Genomic DNA, 14,410 nt, shown 5'->3' on the forward strand with positions numbered 1-14,410 from the left:
CATGATAAAGTTCAGGCGCTTTATTCCAAGTGCCAATTGACGTGGCAATACTCGCGGTAATAGAACACAGCAAAAACAAATGAAAAGTTACTTTTCATTGCTGTCAATTTATTTGTGAGCGAACGCGCCAGCTGATGAATCATTTGTTCAAACAGGAAACATTAATTAAAAATAAATGCGCAGATATTAAGGTTCATATTTTCCAAACGTAGAAGACAAGAATTTAAAACAAGAAAGAATATGTTGATTATTCAAGTTTATTGCAAGTTGATAACCCCCCGTTATCCCGAAGAATGAGATATAGCACTGATAAAACGGAATGTTATCTGTTATTGCAATGTTTAGCACTCATCAAATTAGCTTTCTTTTCCGTCGAGAGGTTAAACATCACAAAGGAACTTGCTAGAAATCATTAACTGATTATATTCAAATTTCAAGGGAAGATCTTCTAAAACAAAAAAAATTAAAATAACAAAAGACTATTTCACAAACATTAATTGTTCTTATCGCATCTCTTCCCCCAGGGGCCGGTTGGCTAAACCTCCGACCAAATGTCCAGAGTGCTAGCCAATCAGCTTTGCGCTGAAACAACCGTGAGTTAATTTATGAATGGCGACTTTCAATATTGGCCCGGGTCCGCGTTCTTGTTGCTAACTGACCTAAACATGGCGAACAAAGCCGCTGTGAGGACAACATTATGTTGATAGCCATAATAAATTTTAATTTTCTGACGATGAAGAAAATTCTAGAATAAACAAATGAAAGCGAATTCGAAAACAGCACGCATATGACGACAATCAGAATTTGCTGCCATTAACAGAGGTTTAATGCACCTGAATACGCTGCACTCTTTTTGTGACTTTCTTCATGATCTAACCTGTTAACTCACAAAAATTCACCTTGCCAGGTATAATTAGATTTGCAGCCTAAGACCATGAAAGACAGCTAGCAGGTTAGATCACCTGAAACGGCGTTGGAAAAGCGCCGTAAATCCATCTTAGGCTATGTTCACTCTTAGTGGCCGAGCACCGACGGTGCCCGATTATGATTCTTGCTGGACACTAATGTGAACACACCTTTTTTCCCCGGGGGCTGCTCCCAGAAAAATCGGGTGAGGGTGTGCGGCCCGCTTCCCCATACCCTTACCCTAATTATGACCAAAATCTTCGATTTTTCCCTACGCCTATTTATGACTTGAAATTAAAAGTAGTTTCTGCAAAAAAGACATACCGAGTTCAAGACTAGAGTGCAATTTATGACCAAAATGACCAAAATCGATGCCCTATTTATGACCGAAACGGCTCGGAAAATCCTACCCTCTGCGGCCGCACATACCTATATAGTCCATATAAGGGAGCAACACCTCCCCCCGCGCGCGAGCTTTTTTCACACCAAAATTCAGGCGCACTGCCCGTTCCCGGGCATAAGGTCTCGACCTTGTACTCAGGCTTTAATGTAATTGACATGGGTACTTTGAGTACCCAGTATCTGAACATAACACTATATTGTGCCGGCGCCCAGCTGTCGGTGCCCGGCCGGTAACCGGCCGGGGCAACAGTGCTTGGGCACCAAGTGTGAACACGGCCTTAAACTAATTACTGGGTGCAAGATGACTTAGACTCAGACTTTGACCGGGCTCATGCATTCAACGCCCACAACATAATGAGTACGAAGTTTTATTAATCACTATCTCCATGTGGAGCTATATAATAAGCGATGTTGGCTCCTGATTTTTTACACAAAGTGACACAACACACGCAATATCGATAGAAATGAGGATACACTGATAAATACTGATGACCTAATGAGACTAATTAGGAAAACGAAAAACACGAGAAAAATGCACACACACACAAAAAATGACTAATGTAATTCTCTTTCCCCCCCCCCCCCCCTCTCCTCCCGCAGGACACTTGGTTTAGACAACGCCCTAACGCCCTCTGGGTCTCAAGCCGATCCAATTCGCAAGAAGGGTTTCGTGATGATAATATCACATTATGAACTAACTGAGAAATAATCGGGAATGGTTTCAGTATGAAAAGGTAGAATTCAGTTAATTTCCACAAGCTATCTCAACAGGCAGTTTTCACCTGCTCATAAAATAAAGTACACTCGACTTCCGTTGTACTCACGAGTCCGGTCCGCGTTCCTCTTTGAGAAGAACGTGAGTTCGGGAGAGGAGCGCGGGCTCCACGCGCGTGAAGCAGCAACTACGTCTCGGGTTTGCATAACTGTCTCGAATTTTCCGAACACCCCGTCGTGCTTGGATGAGGTTATTGAAACATGGAAAAAGTGCTCTATTGCTTAATAAGATAGCTTTGGAATTTAGTCTGCTGTGTGTCATGTTGATTTTTTGTATTATCTCTCTGCCCCTCCATATCGATTATTCTTTCCGACGGGCATATGCATTGAAGTCAGATTGAATTGTCAAAATATTCATTTGCAGGATTCAGTTGCAAAGGAAGGCAAATTTTAACATTTACAGGTTCCTTTACGGAATGAAATTCAGCAATAAATTAAGCAAGAGTGGCTTGTCTCATCATGCCAGTGTTTTTTTTTTCAAAGCAATCGAGGTTGTTTTGGGTAAGCAAGAGGATTTTTTTTTCACTTGAAGGGTGAAGCAAATTTTTGGGTGGCTGACAGCATGTGTAGACATGCGAAAGCTATAGGAGCCTTGTTCCGTACCGGAATCCTTGATCTGTGATTCAGGGTCGGCCATGGGGGACGGGGGGGGGGGGATGATGTTAAAGGCAGGTCTGAAACAGGGTATTGATTTAAGGGCCAAGTCTTGAATAGGTTATCAATTTATTGGTTGGATCATAAATAGGGTAGGGAAAATCGCGGATTTTGGTCATAAATAGGGTAAGGGTTTTTGGGAAGCGGGCCACACACTCCCACCCAATATTTCTGGGAGTACACCTCCTTGCGTTTACCGGTCGTAAGCCTGTCAGGCAGGCTAAAAAGAGAGTGCTGCTTTTCCAGTTAAAATCAAGTTTGTTAAACTCTCAGTTATGGTCTCTTTTCAGGAAGTCTGCTTTTTAGAAGATACTGATCGCTTGGAAAGACGTTACAAGCTGCTTAATTCTAAATACTGCAATATGCACCGCATGAAAGTATCAAGCTACTGCCCATTTAGAAATCAACAACAAAAACTTCAAAAAAGATCACCAGTTATATTTAGAAGTTACAACAATCACGAGATCAAGATACATTTAAGCTAAGTTACATATCTTTTATCAAAATATCATTTCTCTCTACTGATTGCCATACAATACTTCTAATGCTAGTCATGAGAATGCAGTGCGAAATCAAGATATCTGACAGCTACTGATTTTCTTTGTTCTCCTCATCTGTCTGCCTCCTGGGCAGACATTCTTTGGGCTTGTCCCGCAATCTTCCTAGGAAGATTGCGTGACGAACCCAAAGAATGTCTGCAGAGGAAGCTAGTCATCTGTCTGCTTCACTATGTCGTGACATTGTCAGGAGAAACAAACAGTTGATCACTTGGGAATTAAACGGTTAAAAAGTGTTTGCCCAAGCAAGTTAAGAATGTCTTTTAATGTAAACCATTTATTTTATTGATAAATACTGCGCATTTTCATTAACAACATGGAATGTGACAAGTTTTGTTTACATTATTTCTTCGCAGAAATTCAGCTTTGCTTTGCAAACGTAAAAATGTGAAACACATGGCAAATATCGGAGAAATGAGATGAATGATATAGCCTTTTTTACATGCTTAAGTGATGGACCCTTGTGAAGCTTTGTGGTGAGGGTTGGTGAAGGCTGCCACACCAGGCTTACAGGAACACAAATAGTTGTAGTTGTAATGCTGTCTGGATTCTGTACAGCTCGACTGATTGCCTAAAAGGCTATGTTTCATCATAGTATAAAACATTGAAAGGTGTGCTTTATTGTTTTTGCCTGGGTGAAATCTATAATGGTATCATAAAGCACACAAAGAAGCCTACAACATATATTGTAGCAACCCACCATGAAACACTTCAGGAATTCATGAAAACTTGAGAAATGTAGAAAGCACTTGCTGATGATCATAAACTCTAAACTACTCTAACTCCCCTCCCTCATGTTTCAAGACAGTATCATGAATGGCTTAAGTTCCTTTATTTGTTAAAAAATGTTATTTTGGAATGTACTGTTTAATGCAGTATTTTGTCCTTTTCCTTTCTCCAGTTGACAGGTTTATATATTATTGTGATTTTGCTAATTACACAACTGTAAGCAATGATGTAAACAAATATTACCCAAGATGGTCTTTGCAACTGGTACTAACATGACCTTATCAATGAAGCCATGGACAGGAGAAAGCCACGACCAGAGAAGGCTGTAAGTACCAACTGAAAAGCTAAGTACGTTTCTAACAGAATTTAACCACGTGCAAGTGTTAAAATGTCATTTGATAGAGCACTTATAGCACACATAAGACAAATACAGAGTTTACGTCACAATGCCTTGGGTTTGAAACTTCTACTATCTGTAATCTCACCCGACTACACATAAACATCAACTGGTGATTAACATGTCTTTTCTAAAATGCAGCATTTGTTAAAGCCAGACACAAAGAACTTAATGAATTTACAGCTCAACTTGCTATTAAATTCAACTGTCTTTGGAACCATTCCAAGCTGACAAAGCCAGTTTAAAAGAAAACAGGAGAGGGAACATTTTTTAAGGTAGTTAGCTACCTCACGTACTTTACAGCTTTAACATAAAACTGCTATTTCCTGACGTCATTCCCCTGGGGGCAGCACAAGAGATCAAATCACTCATGAAAGCTGTCAGAATAAGGAATGCTGCTATGACTACCACACTGGAATCAAGAACAAAATGAGCTTTTAAACTGATCATTAAAGATAACAAAGCCTCAAGATTATGCATCAAGACCATTAATCATGGGTTTCTGTGAAGCTGTTTGTTGAAGATTGCATTTTTTTTCTGTCTTTTACTCAGGATGACGGGGGTGGTGGTCCAGGCGGCGGAGGAGGTGGTGGTGGAGGCGGTGCACCCATCAGGGGTGGTGGAGCCTGAAATGCATGATAACATCAATACATTAGTGCTTCTGCCTGGACTAAAATGTAAAATAGTGATTTACACCAGAGGACACAAATGGACTGAAACTTCAGAGTTATCTACTGTTCACGAGAAGGGTATTTCAGGCTTGCAAGGTCAAATAATACTGAGGAATATTAATATGATCCTTCTAAGGGAACCTGTTCTCAGCAGACACCCTGTATTAAGCGGACAATAGAAAAGGTCCCAAGGGTGTCTGCCTAACACAGGTTTGACTGTACTCACATGTAGGTCCTAAAAAAGCTTTATTTCATGCAGAGATTCCTACTGCTTGTGACAAGGATCCTAACTTACCCAATGACTATCTGAAGGTGGCGGCAAAGGTGGGCCATGAAATGGAGGAAACCCTGGGGGTGGGGGTGGAGCAAATCCAGGCCCCTGACTCTGCCATGGTGGGGGTGGAACTGGACCAGCATCTACAAGAAAAAATGCAGATATGTCAAGTTAATTCAGAAAGGCTACTCCATTAAAAAACTTTCTGCAGTAAGACTAAATTGCGATTTGTGCTGCATGCTGTATGCTGTAGGGGTAAAATGACTCTCTAGTATACTTTGCATATAAAATTTAAGACTTATTCCATACTTTTCCTTTTTTCTTTTTTTTTTTCCAGACTTTTCACAACATTCGAAATTCCACACTTTATCTATACCATTATTTTCAATGTTTTCTCCAAATTATTCTAAAAAAGAAATTGTCTGTACTTACTTTGCCATGGAGGTGGTGGAGCACCAGATGATGGTGGGGGTGGGGGTGGTGGTCCATGTCCTCCAGGGCCCTGAGGAGGATATGATCCAGGCCCCCCTGGAGGGGGAGGAGGTGGTGGGCCACCAGGGTGAGGAGGACCTATGACAAAATATTAGGGAAATTCAACCATCAATACCACTCTTAGTAATGAAAATAACAGAACAATACAAATCAAGCCAAGGCGTTACCTAACAGTGGGCCCCCTGGAGGAGGTAGCAGGCCAGGTTTTGCCCATGGTGGTGCCGAGGAGCTGTTAGGGGGAGGGGGAGGTCCTCCCCCAGGCATGGGCACTGGCGTGCTCATTAGTGGCTTCGGACCAGGTGGGGCAGCCCAAGGTGGAGGACCAGATGATGATGGCCTATCGTGATTGGTATTCTGAAACAAGAACATAAAAGACTTTGCTTAGAATAAATTCCCAGCAGCTTTTAAAAGTCATGACCTACTTTTCACACACACAAAAAATGATACTACACACCACCACTTGACAATTAACAGAAATGGAAAAGGCATGATTACAGCACAAAGATGGTTAACTTTGAGACCAACCAACTTTGACATTTGGCAGTGAAAATCAATGGCTTTTTGAATAATGGACATAGTTGGAAAATTTGTACTGAAAGAGCTTGTTGTCCAACAAACATTTCTCCTACAGGGCAAGCTCTGAAAAAAGCTATGATTCTGACATTGGACTGGTGTAAACTACACAACACTTTACATTGGAGGGAGAGAAGCTTGACAAGAACTTGTGAGTTGTCTGAGAAAAAGTGACTCAGTTTTGCCATGAAAATGTTCTTGTTATTTTTGGGTGCTACGTATGATGACAAACCTGCATAGGTGGGGGTGGAAGGGGAGCAGTGCTATGCCGTGGTGGAGGTCGTTCTCGTTCTGTTATTACTGGCCGATTTTGTTCCACCGGTGGTGGAGGGAGTCTTGCTGGCACTGGTGGTTCAGGCACAGGGCCTTCTCCTAGTTCTGCCATAAGGGACATGTACTGAAAACAGAACAAGCACAGAAGTCAGTTCCATTATTATTGTCATAATAATGTCTATTTCCAAGGAAATACACATTATCATGACAATAATAATGTCTATTTCCAAGGGAAAAAAATGTCTATTTCCAAGGGTTACAATTCAGCCCACTCCACATACTATTGGTTTTATTCCATAGTTTAAAAAAATACTAATCATGTGATACTGTTTTTGCTGTTAAACAAAGGTGAATCCTAAGCTGAACTGGCAGCGACATTCCCAGCCACAGCCCATAACAACTGTAGGCATCCAGCACTGGTCAAACTTTCTTCCCTGAGAAAAGGAAAAGGACATTGGTTTTCCTAGAGAGAAACATATGGCCTGTGCTAGCCACTGACATTTCTAAAAGTTTTGACTGCAAGTGAAAATTTTCTTCATTGTCAGTTCAGCTGGAGCTCAATTTCTGTTGACATAGGTCCAAAAAATGTAAAATCAGTATCACTTGACCAGTATAATTAAAAGACACATGAACAAGGTTGAATTTTAACTAGTAAATCTGATGTCATTAGTCATAAAACTAAGACTTAGAGTCAATGCAAACAAGCCGCCCTCATACTCAAAACAATGACACTTTCAACATGTGAGTTACACAGCAAAGTTTCAACATAAAACAGTCATTTAATCAGCCTTACCTCACTATCCATTTTTGCTTTGTCAACCTGGACAATGGGGATCGGCGGTAAACTGAAAACAGACATTGAAAGCTATTTATACAAGGTTTTGGTTCAGTGTTTACCATATTATTATATACTGTGCATTTTAAGTCTGTTCTTGGATGCAATTTGTCCTTAAAATTGACTTACATGGAAAAATTAGAATTGATGATATGTTGCTGTTCTTTAACATTACATCATTACTTTCCACAAAACAAAGTTAAATAGCTAAATAAGATATTCGTGTTTAATGATAAGATTGCTGTCAAAAGTGGCTGGCTGAATTTCCTGACCTCACCCAGAGTTTCTGTGCTGCGATTTCAACCATTTCTTACTTGATAACCTGTAAGGGTTGCCTGTTTATTTTTGATAGTTTGATGACTTACTCTGTCTGGATGCAGTCTGTGGCTAAATGGCCTGCAGCTCCGCACTTTGTACACAACACATTATTTGTCACATTTTTCTGTTCTGGACACTCCCAATGACGATGTTCCACTGATCCACAGTTTCGGCATCTACAACAAATAAACAAGGACAGAGAAGTGAAGTACTTGTACTATAAAGCAACAGATAACTTGATGGTGGTAGGCAGCCAACAATATGAGAGCAATTCAGGGACCCCTTTGCACAGTCATGTATATTTTGAACACTCTTGATTATTTATATATGAGTGAAAGTGTATCAATCATTAATAAGCTATAATTGAACAATCACAAACAAAACTATCAGTCATAAGAAACAGCGAACCTTGAGGACAACCATTGGATTTTAAACGCACATGTGTATTAACAGATATTAAAAAAACACGGTTTGAAACCGCTACTTACAGCAACACATTCATTGTTTACAACAGTACAATGTATGCATCACAAGATTATAAAACTTTTAGCCATTGCACTTTAACTTTAAATCTAATGATGTACAGTGCAGGTTAACAGTGGTACAATTTTTAAGGCTCCAAGGAGGTATCAAGTTACCTCAAAATCTCATCATCTCTTAGAGTTCCGTTCAAAGCAGCTAATTCTCTAAGCTGCATCCTCTTCAGGTCATTTTGTCCTTCAGGGGCTTCTATACCTTGCCGCAGTATGTCACGTATCTATCCAAAGAGTACACAGAGATGGATAACCATGATTATTATTTAAAACTGGATCACTGGCCAATGAAATTCAAGAGTTTTCAATGACTTAGCCATCATGGGTTATGAGCCATTATTAAAACCCGGATCACTGGATAACACAATTCAAGAGTTTTCATTGGCTTAGCCATGATGGGCTATGAGCCATTATACCATGCTCTACAAATATGGCAAGCGTACGTGTGATTTCTTGGGGCGTTTATTTTATTTTAGTCTAGTTCGCTAAAATTTGGGGGCAGTTTTAATAAAACATTATTCAACTTGCGCTTGTTTGATGTGAGATGATTATAGCCAACTTGGCACTACACACCTTGTTTGCAATCTACCATCTCATATCGAACATGCGCTTGTGGAGTAATTGTTAATTATACCATGTTCCACAAATACGGTAAGCGAAAGAGTAATTTTTTAGGGAGTTTTTATACCTACTTTAATTTTAGTTTTCTATATTTTGGGGACGTTTTTAATAAAACAATTATTTCACTCGAGCTTGTTGGATATGAGATGGTTATAGCCAACTCAGCACTACATGCCTCATTGGCTATCTACCTTCTCATATCCAAGGTGTGCTCATGGAATTATTGTTAAATATACCAGCATGACGATACACCAGTCCATCTCTTAGGGCTTTTCAGTATTTACAGATAATGCAGATAATAAGTAAAACAGAGTAACACACACCATTGCTACAGCTTTTTGCACTGACTGTTCTGTTGGACCAGTAACCAAGGCATGCAATGCTTCATCCTCTCCAGGGTTAGGCTGTCCATCCTTTCTTCCCTACAACACAGACATGATCAAAGGTAACAACTGTGTCTAGTTAGATAATTCTAAACTGATTTAAACTGGGATAATAAATAATGACAGAACCAAAATATAAACCCTTACATTGTGAATCTTTCCTTCTTTTATGGAGCCCTTTCCTCTGATCATGATTTTAGCACAACTCTGAAAATAAAAAGAAAATAATAAAAAAACATTTTATAGAGCATCTCTTAAAAAAATAACAAATATAGAAAAAAGAACATTAAAAATAAAAGTTTATAGATTATTACATCTAAACTTTTTATGCTTCATTTGATCCAGACTATTGAAAATGTTTTTCTTTAAATGCTGCTTAGTCATGAGCTGATATAACCATGTAACATATTTACCTCTTTTTCCATTTTCTTTAGTGTATTCCCCCTGCGACATAAGAGAAACAAATAAAATTATGAATCATCTGTAAACAGATGGTATACAGATGGTATACTATTGTATGTAAACCTGGGACACTGTATACATGTAGCTAGGTGGTAACAAAAGCAATTTTTGAGGAGGCATAATCATCACAGGTTCAGTTGAAGTCCTCAATATACAGCAGAAAATTTATACACCTATACAACAAGCAGGAAAGTGTTCAGTAAATCTAAATAGAAGTATCACAAATCATATTGCTGAACATTTGAAAGAGGAAAGAGATATCGCAGGCTTACCGAGGTCCAATGAGTAAGCCAATGAAGTTCACTTCAGGGTGATTGTCTTGAGGAATCATAACTTTATCCTGAATTTTGATGATTGGTGGCCTGCACAAGAAGAAAAGTTTTTTTTTTAAAGCTAACACTCAAATTTAGGAAGATAACATTATTAAAACACCAGACAATTTGCAATCTTTTTATGCACCAAAATTTTTTGAAGATGTGTTAACCTTAGTAAGAGTGACTACTTTGCTTGAAGTGTGTCTGTCTTGCAGAGGAGTCCATCTTGGACACATTTTGATTAGGGAGTTGTCTGCCTTAGAGCAGAGTTTTTCTTCGAGAAAGGTCTTCATCTTAGAGCAGTGTCTGTCTCAGTAAAGTGTTTTATTAAGAGGTCTATGACTGTCCACCTTAAAAAACTGTCTGTCTTAGATGGGTGACTTATTATTGACCACTCAAACTAATTGGTAAACAGCAACCATAACTCACTTGTAGTCTGCTGGAGGTTTGTAATCTTCATTTAATATCTGAGCTTCCTGTATTAACACATGTCTCTCCTCTTCCAGTTTCTTTCTGACTCGGAACTCACGTGTGTTCAACCTTTTGCCCTCTGAATTGTAAATTGGTTCTGGAGAAGGAGATCTGATTTGCAGAAAAGAAAAGATTGGCATGTTACAAAACCAAACCACAGGCAAAAAATCCAGATTGCAGGGTTCTTATGTGATATGTACCTCTCATCAGGGTTATCTGGTATTCCTAACTCTCCTGTTCGTAGCATCCTGGTAATTTCTTCAATCTTTAGTTGGGCTGACAAAGTAGATGAAAGACAAAGATAGATTATTGACCACCGGAAAGGTTAATATGAGCTTCTTAAATAAAGGATTAAGTTGTTATGCTGCCATCTTCACCAAGCAATATTACACAATAAAAGACATAAAACAAAGCTTCTAAATCCATATGAACTGATAGCCTGTTATATTACAAATTACATTCTCAGGCAAGTGTCATCATTCTGAAGAAAAGATACAAAGCAGTGAAGGAAAAACCAATCAGGTCTATGCACATTTAAACTGCACAGGTTTGGCCACAAACAAAATTCAAAGAATAAACCAAGATAGATAGAATGAAATTCATGACAGTTGCTTGAGAGGATAGCACATTAAAAGCTTTCATCAACATCTTTAGCAGGAGGGCAACTGGTTTTCACAGGTGGGCAAAAGTCTTAGCAGTGCACCTCTTTAAAACAAAATCTTTCCTCTTGATGATCAAACCAGGCAGGCAAAATAGTTCTCACAGCTGATAAATTTGCTGGCCTTTAATGACACTCATACAAAAGTCACATCTTCACTAGAAGATTTATACTTCAAACAACCTTAACCCATTAACATCTGGAGCTCATTGCCAAAAATGTATCTTTTTCACCTTTTGAGCATTTTCAGCCTGGATATGAGCCAAATTAGTTCCAGTCTACTCAAAAAGGCATTTGCAACATGACAGCATGCCTTTCTTTCCACTAGCATTGCATTTTATGACGTTTTTACCTGGGCATAAGCAGAAATCAAAATTCTGAGAGAAAGTGATCTACGCCTTTAAGCTTTTTGGTTTTTCTTTTGACTTTCCTTTTCTCCTTTTCTTATCTTTTTGCTGCAGTGGTTGATCTTCTACTAGGCTTTCTTCCACTTAAAGAATTCCTGAGAAAGCATCATTGAGATGGGCAATTCCTGTCATGGAGTAGCCAAGTGTAGTGGAGGGAAATTTTGCTGCGAGTTTTTCTCTCAAATTTCTGAGCATTTTCGTGCATATTTCATGCTCAATTGATCTAGTCACTCTGATCTGGTTATCATTGGATACATTAGATGGTTTCCTCCTGCAGAACTTCAGTATAAGTAACTACAAAAGTTGGTCAAAAGCGGTGATGTCAGAAGTGGAAGAAAAGGCCAACGCTTGTCACGGCCGGCACAGGCGTTAATGGGTTAAGAAAGTGAATCTTAAGAGTTTTGATGCACACTTACCTATGTAAGCCTGCTGTTGTTCTGGTGAGAGATTCGGTGGCATGGTTGTAGGCATGCCAGGAATGAACGTTCTTTTTTCTTCTGTACCCCACCTGCTCTTCCTTTTCTTTTTTCTTTCACCACCTTCAAGGAACATATTTTAACCAAATGTTATCTGACTGATGATGTTACAAACAATTAAAGAAAATCAGAAATACACATGTAGTTATCAATACAATGCCTAAAAATATAACTTTGAGTTTTTTTCAACATCTCAACATATAGCAATTTAAGTCCATATTTGAGAGTTAGGGTTAACAACAAAAAGAAAGGTCTAGGAAGGAAAACCGATGGTTAGTAGTTGGTTAATCAGTGCGTGTACAGCAGTTCTTGTTTTCGTGGCATTAGGGACAGTTTGGAGGTTTCCTGGAGTGGTATGTTCTTTGAGAGCTGTGGTGGTGGTCAGCTTTCTTCCTGCCCTTAAATTCACTGACATGTTTGTGTGACGGGTGCCTGTTCCTTTACGTGGGGCTCTCGTGGCAGGTCGAGGAATGGTTCCAGCTATGAGATTGTCAATCTAAGGGCTGGTTGCCAATAGAGGAAACCCCAGGTACCCACCCTCCATTAAAAAATACAGTTGAATAAACTCAACAGTTGCATTTTATTCACCAAAATTTCTAACCAATGGTATTTGTTCTCTTCAACATTGTTACAATTCTGATTCTCCTCATTGACTACTCGCTCATAGAAAACTTGGACTTGTAGTCTAATCGTTAATTAGGTTTGTACTACATTGCTTGTTAGCTAGACAAATGAATAGTTATAATGGAACTGAAGAATGCCAAAATGACATAATGCAGTTCACAACATACAGGAACTAGATATTTACTACCATAACCCTTTTGTGGTCACTGTGGTTTAAATGGATCTATAAAGGCAGTTTGACGTCTCCATGAGTTGGAAAGCTAAGTTAGACCCAGGTCAAACATCTAACTTCACGTGAGATGCACTAAACCAGGTGAATTAATTCATCATAAGTTCAACATTTGACTCAACTGACATCCACTCAAACTGCAATTTAGTTCGTCTCATGTAAAGTTCGATGTTTGACCTGGACCTCAAGTTTTATTAACTCGATCAGAGTCTATTTTCGTCTATATGAGTGCAATACACCATTTCCCCCATTTTTATCATCTGTATATTAAAATTTTTACGTCAAGAATTGATAGAGAAGATGAAATAAGAATATCATTGTACCATTTTCCCACAATGTATTTCTTCTTCTTTCTACTTCTTTCTCACTCAAGAGCCGCAAAAGATTAGCCTTTCAATTGAAGCTCAGGTCGATAGTAATTAAACTTCACGAGTACACAATAGTCACGACTTTTCACTGACCGATTTTCCACAAATCAAAACTATAACTCCAGCACACATAAAAGACTTGTTTGGGTAAGTTTGAAGTGTCTTATCGTACACGCTTACCTCCGACATCGATGTCTGAATGACCGGCATCTCGTTTGAATCCAGGAGTTGGACTCACTGGTCCCTGTTGTTTAGCGGCTAATATAGGGTGTAGACGGCCAAGAGGAGTCGTATTAGCCCCAGTTAAAGACATAACAACTGTCTAAATTATCCACCACAAAGTTAAAACATTCAGAAGTAAGCCTGGGACCAAAAATGTCAAGAAATTCGAACAAACATTCGCTCTTGCCGAAAAATATCGCAAAAGCCACGATATTCTTAAGAATTGTAAAGCATCATGGTTAACGTACTCAAGGGACACGCGCAGTTGATGAACACGTCATGTAAAGTTCATGAAAATATCCAAGAAATGAAATAAATTTCACGCTGCCAAGGTTGAAAGTGAAAGTGCAGAAAAAAAATCGCGACAAAAAAAGATTCCCTTGACAATTTTCTTTCAATTTCCGTGTGTGTAGTATCGATAAAACAGTGGCAGGGAACATTCTGAAATTCTTAGAGGCGACACAGAGTTCCCCCTCTTACCAGGGCGCTCGCGCCGTTTTCCCTGCTCCTACCCCCCTCCCCTCTACCTCTTGATACCCAAATGTTTTGCGGAAGAGAAGCGAAAAAAGCTAAAATTATGCGCGAGGAAAAAATAGCCTACAGGTTTTCCACGTCAAACACTAACCTGTTTGGTTTCTGATCACCCAATCTTTCAGTCTCTTTCGCAGTCGTCTTTAAAGAGAGCATCAATGGCAAGGTGGCTTTTACGGTTTACGATTAACATTTTGGCTTTTTTACGGCTAACAGTTAGGTAATTTGTTTTCTTTTACGGTTAACAGAAATCTTA

The 14,410-nt window shown here is 39.2% G+C and overlaps 1 protein-coding gene across 1 annotated transcript; it reads right to left on the reverse strand.

Moving 5' to 3' along the window:
- Positions 1-2,727: 2,727 nt before the first annotated feature.
- LOC145495432 (splicing factor 1-like) lies at positions 2,728-14,298 on the reverse strand. The gene is made up of 16 exons (XM_081475042.1): positions 13,582-14,298; positions 12,121-12,243; positions 10,840-10,915; positions 10,598-10,750; positions 10,127-10,216; positions 9,806-9,836; positions 9,540-9,599; positions 9,333-9,431; positions 8,494-8,612; positions 7,903-8,031; positions 7,496-7,547; positions 6,662-6,826; positions 6,024-6,210; positions 5,797-5,934; positions 5,386-5,507; positions 2,728-5,045 (listed from the first exon to the last, which is right to left on the reverse strand). The coding sequence occupies exons 1-16, from the start codon at positions 13,712-13,714 to the stop codon at positions 4,968-4,970; spliced, it is 1,755 nt and encodes a 584-aa protein (XP_081331168.1). The 5' UTR covers positions 13,715-14,298; the 3' UTR covers positions 2,728-4,967.
- Between the last annotated feature and the right edge of the window lie 112 nt (positions 14,299-14,410).

This window comes from Orbicella franksi, chromosome 8 (genome assembly GCF_964199315.1).
Source record: "Orbicella franksi chromosome 8, jaOrbFran1.1, whole genome shotgun sequence".
NCBI lineage: Eukaryota > Metazoa > Cnidaria > Anthozoa > Scleractinia > Merulinidae > Orbicella > Orbicella franksi.